Below are 11,124 nucleotides of genomic sequence, written 5' to 3' on the forward strand. Positions count from 1 at the left end.
ATGGGGTTCGAGGCCACCTGCAGGGACAGCGTCCGGCCGTTGGGCTGCGGGATGTGCACCCGGAAGACCAGCCTCACCCTGGTGTTCTTCCTCCCAATGTCTGTCTCCCCTTTGCGCAGCTCGATGTCCGAGTTTCTGAGCTTCAGGATCCCGGCGCAGTCCACGCTGCCCAAAACAAGAGTCACGCTGTCTTTCAGTCCCTGGGGGGAGGTCCCGGACATTCTGCCCTGTCCCTGAGAAACCCTAGGGGCCACGTGTGGGTAGAAGACAGGAGGCGGTGAACGCTGGCCCTAATCCCGCAGGAGGTCAGGCCGAAGCTTACGGGTACATCCCGCAGAACTAGCGAGCAGGCCTGACTCCGCCCATCGGCGCCTGGATGGTGGCGGCGGCCATGTTCAGGAACGAGGGGGCGTCAGGTTCAGGGGCAGGATCAGGCACGAGAGCGCACTGATGGTAGGGGACTGGATTACTCAAGTGCAAGGCCCACAGTGCCCAGCGCCCCAGAGCAGTCCGCCGCCACAATCACGTGGGTGTTACCTGCGTGTGAAGCTGCGGGCAGAGCTGCGGGGCAGGGAGGGGCAGCGGGCCGCACCACCGCGCCACCCCGGGCACCCGGGCACCCCGCCCCGCGGGCGCGGCTTACATGGCTCGCATGTTGTTCTCCGGCAGCAGCGGGATCTCCAGGACCTTGGTGTTGGAGACCATGGCTTCGTGACTGGTGGTGGACACGGTCTTGCCCGTGATCCGATGCACCTGGTAGAAGGCGTGGGGCCGCAGCAGGCGGTCGTCTGCCGTCCCGATGAACAGCTGCAGCGTGAGCGGCTCGTTCTCCAAGTAGCCGTGCAGCTGGCGAGAGGACAAGGTCCGGGTCAAGCACCCAACAACGACCGCTCAGAGCCAGTTAGACTTGCACGAGCAGAGGCTGGTTCGGACGGAAACTGTGCAGGAGGTGCTATGTGCTAAGTCGCTCCCACACCCAGGCCCCCTCCTCCCAGCAGCTTGTGAGCACCGTCTACACTGGCCGGCATCTGCTGTGAGGACCGCGTGTGGCTTGTGCCACTGGAAGCCGGGCGAGGCCCAGCATTCACAGAAACCCTTTCCCCTGAGGAATTCACGCCCGCAGCCCACAGGGCGGGGTCCTGCTCCTCATCCACGACCCGCCCGGACAGCACATTATGCTCCACTGACGCTGAGTGACCCGCACACGGGAACGCCCGGGGGTCAGTGCCGCCGACCCCGCACGATTCTCAGGCGGCTTCTCAGAGAAGCTCCGGGAAGGACGGCCTGCGGCAGACACGCGTCCTCGCCACCTGCCCACGGGACACAGCGTGGGAGCCGCACGCCCGGGGAGTGTGCCGAGCACCGGCTGCAGGACAGCCCGGAGGGGGCCGGATGGGGGGCGTGAGGGCACCCGCGACACTGGCCCAGGCTCCGCCTCTGCCCTACGACACGGCCACCGTGATGTCACCTCACCCACCCCAAGGACCTGCACAGGCCCAGGATGGGGCAGAAGAGGCGGCAGCCGGCGGGGGGGCGGGGCGTCCAGGGGGCGGGGCGTCCAGGGGGCGGGGCTTCCAGAGGGCGGGGCTTCCAGAGGGCGGGGCTTCCAGGGGGACGGTGGGGAAGGAGGCCTTCAGAACCAGCTCCCAAGCTCCGTGCTGGCTCCAGCCTGCTGTGTGCGTGTCTTTCACGTTGCTTTCGTTGTGCCGACTGGACAACGATGGACGCCGGGAACAGGGGCAGCGGCCCGGACACTGGTCCGACGGGGGCAGCGAGGTTGGTCCTCGCAGTCTCTCCAGGCGCAGCTGCGGCCTCTGGGGCGACACAGGCAACTACTTGTTTTAATTTTCATGGATTTTTCAGTGGACCTGGCCACCAGACACCATCGGACATAAAAGGCCCCCGGCTGAGCGCTCGCCGCCGGTGCCGCTCGGCCCGAGTCAAGGGCACAGTGAGTGGCGCTCGCTCGTCAGCCGGCACAGAAGGTAAGGCCACGTCCCCGGCTCCGGGCAGGAATCTGAGCAGACGTTTCGTTCGCTGGAGGCTGCAGGTCCCCATGCGCAGCGTGGGTCCACCGCCACGGGGGTGACATCCTGAGTGCCCCCGCCTACCCCTCCGCTGGGAGCCGAGCGGAAGGCCGGGCACGGGACCCTCCTGCACTCTGTCGGAGCAAGCTGCTGCCTCCCCGTCACGCAGCTCCAGCCAGGGTGCGGCGAGATTTGTTCTGCGTACCGGAACGTCGCCCTCCCCAGCCCGACTTAGGATCTTCAACACAAGCACCCAAATGTCAAATTTAAGATTCAAAATGGGATTCAACCGTACGAAGCTGTTAATCCAGAAGAGCAAACAGGGTCCACGCCAGCAGCCAGCCGTCGGTGACAGCCAGGCTGACGCTCACAGGTTCTCACGCCACCTAGTGAAGAGACGGCCCCTTGTAAGCTCTGGGTTCTCCGAGGAGGGTCCTTCGAGGAGGGCTGCTCGGGAGGCGGCGCCGCCAGCACGCTGGGGGCCAGGACGAAGAGGACCGATGTCACAACTACCGCAGGAGAACTCCGGCCCCGCCTGTGGGACGCCCTGGAGACAGAGGGCTGTGCACGGCCGCACGCTGGCGCACCCGCACACGTGCGCTCACGCACACGCGTGCACGAGGCTCTGCGGTAGGCTCTGGAGCTCCGTGCTCGGTTGGCTGGGACCCAGGCGTCTTTTTCTGCCGGTGACAGGGTCCCCAGCTGTGGACATGGTCATCATCAAGGCAGCTTTTCCACATTAAAACCCTCGCTCTTTCCTCCCTATGCACAGGTGCCTGATGCACACAGACTAAACACACGTCTGCCAGGCGTGTGCCCGCAGACAGGGAGGGCGGCTGAGCCGTGCAGCTGACGGGAGCCCGGGTCTCCGCAGAGGGACCTGAGATGCTGCAGGCAGGTGGGCAGAGCGCCCAGGGGCATCCCCTCCGTCCTGCCCGTCCACTCCCTGTCCTGCGCCCCCACGCACACGAGGGCCTCGCACACGACTCGTTCCAAGGCGGACCTCGCTGACACAGCCTACTCCTGCGGGACGCCCCTCCCTCCCGAGCTGAAAGGCTCTTTCTATGTGAACGCGCGAGTGTCCCCAGAGGAGTGCTCTTGGGTCGGGACGGGGGCCGAGGCCGGCTTGTCTGCCCACCGAAGTCCTCGGCCAATTTAGTGAGCTTTCATGAGAAACCTCGACTCCGGGCTGGATTCTCATCTATGTTTTTATAACAGGAAACGTAAAAGTAGAATCAGAGGCTGATTCAAGGGGCAGATTTGGCCACTCGGTGCTCCGCTGTGTGGCATTTAACACGACACGAAGTAAATGAGTCTTTGGCCAAATGGCCTCTCGTGCGGCTGAGGCGTGTCAGTGGCATGCGGAGGCCTGGAGGGACTCGGCGGTTTGGAAATGACAGGGTAGAGCCCCCTGGGACCCACTTCTCTGATAGCACGCAGGGCGCAGCGGATTGTGGGTACAACTTCACCCTCTTGAAAACATGCCGTTTCAGTGAAAATGGGAATATTTAAGGTTTAACTCGGGAGATAAACATCTATTATTTAAAGCACGAAGTTCATTTTAAGAAAGTAATTTAAATACTGCACATGCTCCGCTGCAGGAGTTTTCAGCCTCTGGCACGTTTCAGTATCTGTCAAAACAATATTTATAAAGTCGTCTGTCATGCCAACGGCCTCTCTTTGCTCCAACTAAACAAGATGCATTATTCCGTTTTCCAGGTATGAGAGCCGCTAAGTTTCCGGCACATGAGGTGTTTGTTTTTAGCTCTGTGCCACCTCAGCACTTGCGGGGCCGTGACAGGCGGTGACAAGTGGGGCAGGTCGTCCTGCGGTGCCGCTCGGGCTCAGCCAGGCGCGCAGAGGAACCGGCTCCGGCAGAGCCATCCGTCCGCAGGGAGATCACCTTCCGCCGGGTGCTAGATTCGCATCTTCCCACGACGCCGGAACGGGGAGCCGTGTGGCGAGGGAGACCCAGCCCCAGACAGAAGTCCCTTTCTACCCCCACACTCCCGGCCACACACTAAGCTGTGAGCCCGCAGGGCACGAGCACGGCTGGCACACCACATCCCGAACCCTCACGGCCCGAGCCCGCGCTGCCCCCACAGAGGGCTCCCTACATCCACACGCACTCCTGGCAGATAACGAGAAAGTCCTACGTGTCTGCTTGCCGGCACCGTCCCTGGACGCAGCAGGGGGCAGGCGGGGCCTGGGGACCAGCTGTCACGCCCACTCACACCTGTGACTACCACAGCACACAAACGGCCATGGTGGTCACAGCCGCCGCCCCGCCACCCCCGGAGACCCTGCTAAGGGGAGTGGGAACCGATAACACCACGGAGGAGGACAGAGCAACGGCGTAACCCTGGGCCACGGCCGGCAGACGCCCCGTCTGAGCACACGTGTGACGGGTCCCCGCGGCCACGCCCCCAACACCTGCTGAAACCAGCGGGCAGAGCCTTCGCTGGGGGTCTGCGCGCCGGCTCTGCTGGGAAGGGAGTGTGCGAGGGCCACAGCCTCCCCGCTGCGCGCCGGCGTCCAGGATAAAGCCGCCCGAGAAAGACCGCACGGCCTGAAGAGGCTGCAGACTTGTCCTCTCTCCAGGGAAGGCTCAGGGGCCCGAGGAAAGCAGTTAAAACAGGCTGTTTTCTGGTGTTAATGTCGGCACCACACTGTCTTCTCAGGAAAAGCAAATGAAGAGTCGGTTACCGTGAGGACCATGTGCTCCAAAGGGTCCAGGGGCCGCTGCTCACTGTGGCCCTGTGTAGGGGACACACAGCACCTCGTCCCTGCAAGGCCCAGCTTCTCAGAGGGCAGGAGTGTCTGGGAGGTTGTGGGCTTCGAGTGTCTGTCTCGGGTGCCAGGGGTCTGCACGCCCTGGGGTCCGTCTGTCCTGTATGCAGGGAGCCAGCAAAGCCCTCGCCAGCGTGACCAGCCAGGCAGGGCCGGGGCTGAGCTGTGTGTCCCAGACGTGGGCCCTCCCTTCTCTCGAAGACTGGAAAGTGCTGCCCTGGGCTGGCCCAGCTGGGCCCAGAAGGACCTAGAATCACAGACGAGGTGGGTCCTGGCCCTCGTCTGAGGGAGAGGGGATGCAGGATCGCGGCTCTCTCCAGAAAATCAGTCGTGTGCGAGTCAAACTGTTGTCACAAAAGCAGCTGTGCCATCAGACGGGGACAGAGGACAGAGCGGGGAGGGGGGGGCCTCAGGGCAGGCGCAGCGCCTCTGACAGACCGCAGCTGTCCCCAGCCCCCACGGCCCAAAGGGGGCTTTGCTCTCGGTCCGTCTCTGTCTCCTCGCTTTGCCACCGTATCGAGGCTGTCTGTGCCAGGTCCCTGGCGCTGGGGTCTGGGCTGGGGTGTGGGGTGTGGTCAGCAGACTCCGTGGGAGAGAGCAGACGGGGGGGCCAGGGAACGGTGTCACGTGAGGCTGCGCACACGTCCTCGTGGCCGCGCTGTGTGACGAGCAGGCGTGGAGCAATGAGTGTCCGCAGCGGGAGGAGCGGCTCAGAAAAAGCACCAAATGAACAAGCTTGTCGGTGCTCAGGACACAGAGGCCCAGGACACCGGCCGCGGCCGCGGGTGGGGGCTCTGTGGCTCACACTCACCTCCCTTACGGGGACAGCCGCATTTTACGATGGATTTGAAATGTCTCGAGGCCTGAATAACCAGCTGTTTGCTCCAGCCCCCTGCACTGCATTTCACTGGGCGTGGGCGTGTGTCTCGGATGAGATACGGATGAACCGCTCGCTGTCGCTCTCCCAGGGCCTGGGGCGCGCGCTGGGCGTGCACACGGAGCGCCTGCTGGCAGGTTCGCTCCCCCCAGCGACGTGCCTCGTCAGGGAGGCGCAGGCAGGGCGGGAGTCACCGTCTCCGGCTGCCCCCCTGCGGCCCGGGATCAGGACACGGTCTCCGTGAGGAAGGACCTTGGAGAAGAAAGGGTGGGCAGCCTCCCGTGGCCGCACAGTTGTGAGGCCTTGGCTGACTCGGTTTCCAGTCTTGACTGAGGGAAACTCCGATCACGTCTTCACTGGGGACTTGGCCTCGCGGATGCTCAGCCTGTGAAGCCGCCTGAGCCACACGGCCCTGGGGCTGCAAGAGCAACTCTGCCCCCTTCTCCGGGGTTCCCGGCTCAGTGCCCGCGACGTCACGCCCTCAGAGCTGCCCCCACCGCTGGCAGGTGGGAAGGGCTTGCAACTCAGCCAGCGAGGCCAGTGCGTGGGGTCCTCTGGCCCCGTGGCCCCGCCAGTCCACGGGCAGGGCTGGTGCCTATCTGTATATCAAGGATATGTCCAGATGCCGAGAGAGAGAGAAGGTTCTGGTCCATGGGCTGCCTTTCCCTGGATGCCACTTTCCCATACACCGTCACGGTGAGCCCTTTTCCGAGTGGCTCCTGTCCGGGGTGATGGAGAAGGCGCTGCTGGCTGAGGGCAGGTGACACGGTCCCCAGGCTTTGTGTGGAGGCCTCTGGCCACAGGGCACGGGGGCTGTGCACGAGCGCTAAGTGGAGCACACGGTCTCTCCAGGCTGGTTCCCACTGACCTGAGGGTGGGAGGCAGAGGCCAGAGGGGCGACGGGGGGCGTGGGCAGCAGGACTGGGCCATGTGGGCACCGGCCGCCCACTAGCTCACTGCACACGGTGTGCCATCCCTCACGGGGAGCAGGGGGGCCAGGGCCACCCAGCCCTGACCCCTGCGGGCCCACCCTGCAGCCAGGACGGCTCTGAAGCTGGAAGTGACCCGAAGACGTCGCCCACGGAGCCGACAGACAGGATGCACACAGACATGCGTGAAGCATCCAGAGAAAAGAAATCACATTAGCTATGGACAAAAGAATGTTTTGCACGGAAACACTGCATTCAGTGTTTCTAATTAAAACCGCACTCAGAAGACGCAGCTTGCTGCCGAGGGAAAATGATCTAGAAAGAGCACACGTCAAAGTCCCGGAGCGGTTTGGAAAGCTCACACCTTCAGTGACCCCGGAACCCAGAGTAACCCCAGGAGCCTGGCTCCGGTGGACAAACAGCAAACTTCTAGAAACATCTATCTTCGAAGAACACCCCACCCAGAGATGTGGTAGGTGTGGTATCTACACGGGCCATGAGCTCACAGACCCTGTCCCCTGGCCACCTGCCCCTGGGGGCTGAGCCTGGAGGAGAGGGTGTCTAGGACGCCGTCAGGACCTCCTGGCCCCAGGCGGTGGTGCCCCCGCAGAGGTCACTCACCCCCGGCCAGGCCCTCAGCGTTTGCCATCAGTGACCCAAACGACGGCGAGGGCAGGGCCCCAGCACCTCGGCGGGTGAGGTGCCACGCAGGCACCACTCTGGGACCTTGGCCTGCTGCCCGCAGCCCTCCTCCCTGCACCCAGTGCTGCCGGGGACCCCCCCCCACGAGGCCGGTCAGGCCGCGACTGCCTGTCCCCCTCGGCGCTGTCAGGCTGCGGCTGGGCGGAGCATCGTCCTGCGGCCCCGGGGCGGAGCCCAGTGATCTCCCGGCGCAGAGGGAGGGAATGGGGGCCAGCCCGGCTCGCCCGGACCCTGTCTGCCAGCTCGGGGCCAGTTCTGGAACGGCAGTTCAGGAAGGAAGCATCCTCCAGGGCAGACTTCAAAACCACAGCAGGACAGCAGAGGAAGCCCCAAGCATCTGGGCAGTTGGGCACTGGGCACCCACCTCGTTGGCAGGCAGGAGCACCGAGTCCCGATCTACCTGCGACCCGAGGCTGGGGCCCACACTGTGCGCCTCAGCTTGTCCACGGGGGCCACGCCTCTCCCCACGTCGCCCCGAGCGAGGCGGGCCCCCCCACCCCCCGGGGACGACACCCAGGGGCAGAGCCTGGCTCGTGGTGAGGAGGGCCGGACCTCAGAGCTCACAGGGCGGGGACCCCCTGCCAGGGGCAGCCCCGCCTGCAGGCACCGTGCACCTGTCCCCTGCCGTCACGGAGAGGCACAGCTGGAATGGGGAATTCCGACGTCTTCACTGAAGATGGTACTTTCTCGGGGCACCTGGGCGGCTCAGTCAGCTAAGCGTCTGACTCTTGGTTTCCGCCCAGGTCATGATCTCACGGTCCGTGAGGTGAAGCCTCAGGATCTGCGCCGACAGCTCGGAGGCTGCCTGGGAGTCTCTCCCTCTCTCTCTGCCTCTCCCCTGCTCGCCCTCTCTCTCTCTCACTCACTCTATCAAAACAAACTTTTTAAAAAAAGATGGGGCGCCTGAGGGGCTCAGTCGGTTGAGCATTCAACTTTGGCTCAGGTCATGATCTCACGGCTCGTGGGTTCGAGCCCCGCGTCGGGCTCTGTGCTGACCGCTCAGAGCCTGGAGCTGCTTCCGGTTCTGTCTCCCTCTCTCTGTCCCTCCCCCACGGGTGCTCTGTTTCTCTTTCTCTCTCTCTCAAAAATAAGCACTTAAAAAATTTTTTTTACAAGATGGTAATTCTTCACCGTTGTTTCCAGTTAAACTGCCCCCATCACCCCGCACCTGACCTGAGGCTCTGAGGCTCCGTGAGACAGAGGACACGGCACGCACCTCGCTGTGGAGACGTCCCGAATGTCACTCTGCCCTCAGAGAACAGTTCAGAAAACCGCCTGCAATGACTAGAAAACAGGGCAGAGTTGAGAGCACTGCCAGAGGTTCTGAGCCTGAGGAGACTATTCCAAAACTTCCGCAGCCTGGAACAAGGAAGCTCAAGTTTTAAGTCTGAAGATTTCTGGCAGCTTCCACTGCGAAGCTGCCCGTGGACTTCACTCCCAGGGGGCCGTCTGGGCTGCGGGAGAGCCAAAACCACACTTGAGCCCGCCTGAGCTCGGACGTCTCTGCGGTGTGCCAGCCGGTGGGGACGGTACCCCAAGGACCCCCCCCGGGACTCCGATGATGCAGACCGGCCACCTGGACGGCGCTCTTACAGGGACGCCACGCGCTGGTGTGGCCCAGTGGACATCTCCGCTTCCTGAGGAGGGACAAGCCCTCGTGGCCTTGACAGCTGACAACACGTTTCGGGGGTGCCGGGCAGGTGCAGCCACTGTGGACCCGCCTGTGTCGGGGGCCAGGAGGCCTCGGCGCCCCACCGGGGAGCAAGAGTCCGCGCCCGGTCTGGCCGGTGGGCGGGACCGCGGGGCCGGCCTTCGCTGGGTTGAATCTGCATTTGAGTCCCCACGGGGTGAGGGCCCTGAGGGGCTGTTCCGTGGGTCCGGATCCCGCTGGGCCCACGGCAGTCAGTCTTCCAGCATTACTGTGCTGGTAACATCTACTTCTCTGCCTTTTGTGACAATCCTGGCTTTCCAGTTAGCAGCCCCGTCCTGACTGCAGGAGGTGACAGGCGCTGCCATGAGCCAGGTAGGAGACAGCGGGGCGGACGTCCAGGGGAAGGAGCACGCTGTGGGCGCTGGACACCTGCCGCTCACGCGTCCCGGGCACAGTGTCTCACTCTGCAGCCCCAGGGCTCGGGGAGGGGGACCCAGGGGACACTTTGCCGGCCTCCAGGACCGGAGAATTCGGTTCTTCCCTGCTGTGTCCGTCCCTGGGCTGCAGGCCTCAGCGGCCTCATGTTACAGGGACACTTGCCGTGTTCTGTGGGGACACAGCTCAGCCTGGATGCGCCCGGGGCAGCCTGCCTAGGCCTGAGGACAGGTGGTCCCCGGGTCCCGGGAGGACCCCGCCCTCTGCTCTGGAGTCAAATCCTGCCTCAGCAGGCAGGGCTAACCCAGCCACGGCCACCGACCACCCGGCACCAACCGGGAGCCTGGAACCGACACCACCACCGACTACAAGTCTAAAATGCCGGTTACCACCTCGTGAGACTTCCCAAGGCTTCTGGTTTCAGGGACCTATTAATTATTCACGCAGACCGGCCTCCTGTGTGGTGGGCTAGATGCTATCAGGAAGTTATTTCGGGACCTTGGTAAACAGAGCTTAATTCTTTGACCCCTGGCTCAGAGATCAGTGATGTCCCAGGCTGTCCCTTGGGCCCTGCAGGGCTGCTGGGAGCAGACAGGGTCTCCGTGGACGGGGCGTGGGCACACAGGGCAGGGAGAGCGGGCGGCGGGGTCACACAGGGAGACGAGGCAGAAAACCAGGATGGGCTGGGCCGGGAGCCCCGTCTCTGAAGGAGGGACCCTCAGGGCAGAACTCTGGTTTCTCAGCAGCAACACTGGAGGAGGGCCGGCCTTCCCGAGTCCCTGGAAAGGCGGGTCCTACGCAGGCCCTTCCGACGCTGCCCACCTCACCCAGGACTCGGGGGCCTTGTTCTGCCGGACCCTCTGACGGCCACGCACTGGCCCCCCGCGGTCGGGACTGCAGCCGGGGCAGGGCCGGCCCCGGAGACCAGGGGTATGAACTCGGCGCTGGGGAGAAACGGACGCCAGCCGGGGTCCCGCGTGGCCGCTCCCACGCGCATCCGCGTCCCCACACGGAAACGAGGCAGACCCCCGAGAGCGCGGAGGCCCCTTCCTGCCCTGCAGTCTGGGCCTGGGAAAGAGGCCGCGGGCCACTCTTCTCCTGGATGGAGGCGGGCCGGGCGGCTCCTCCCTTCGGTCACAGTCACCGTCACGGTCACGGGCGAGGCAGACGGGGAGCAGGTCCTGGCCCGGGGCACGGCTGGGCGCCTCGTCTGCACCGGGGACTCTGGCTCGATGTACGGACTTGGCGGCGCAGCGGCGCGGGGACGGCGGCCTGGTGGAGGGGCGGGCACCGGCCTCCGGAAAGAGAGGAGTGGGCGTCCCCGTGTCAGGATGCGCTAAAATCACTCACACAGGACAAAACCGGTGGTGCGCGCACTTTCACGGCACCTGAGAGCACTTTCTATTTTCCTGTGTTTCGTAACTATGCGCAAAGGCTATTTTTATCCAAGGTTCGGGCCACCGACTGGACGAGAAAACAGACTCCCCAAACCCTTCCCTTGTAGCCGCGCCCCTCGCGCGAGCAGACGCAGGATTCACTGCGCCGCTCTCAGAAGAGCCCGAGTCCCTGTTCTCGCCCGCCAGACCCCCGTGGCACTGACTGCTTCCGTCGGGCACCGTCTTCCTTCTGCCCTTCCGCCGCGAGGCTGGGGGCGCTCACCCGTTCAGACCCACGGCCAGCTCTCCCGTCCGCCGTCACCGCATCTGGAACTGT

The 11,124-nt window shown here is 64.2% G+C and overlaps 1 protein-coding gene across 1 annotated transcript in view; it reads right to left on the bottom strand.

Moving 5' to 3' along the window:
* The window catches only part of NFATC1 (nuclear factor of activated T cells 1), a gene marked incomplete at its 5' end in the record, with an annotated part of 41,101 nt that overhangs the window by 27,455 nt on the left and 2,522 nt on the right, over nt 1-11,124 (bottom strand). The window contains 2 exons of the mRNA XM_029922753.1: nt 1-165; nt 644-846. Of these exons, the coding sequence (XP_029778613.1) occupies nt 1-165; nt 644-846 (368 nt within the window). The remainder of the gene's footprint in view (nt 166-643; nt 847-11,124) is intronic.

This window comes from Suricata suricatta, chromosome 14 (assembly GCF_006229205.1).
Source record: "Suricata suricatta isolate VVHF042 chromosome 14, meerkat_22Aug2017_6uvM2_HiC, whole genome shotgun sequence".
Classification (NCBI taxonomy): domain Eukaryota; kingdom Metazoa; phylum Chordata; class Mammalia; order Carnivora; family Herpestidae; genus Suricata; species Suricata suricatta.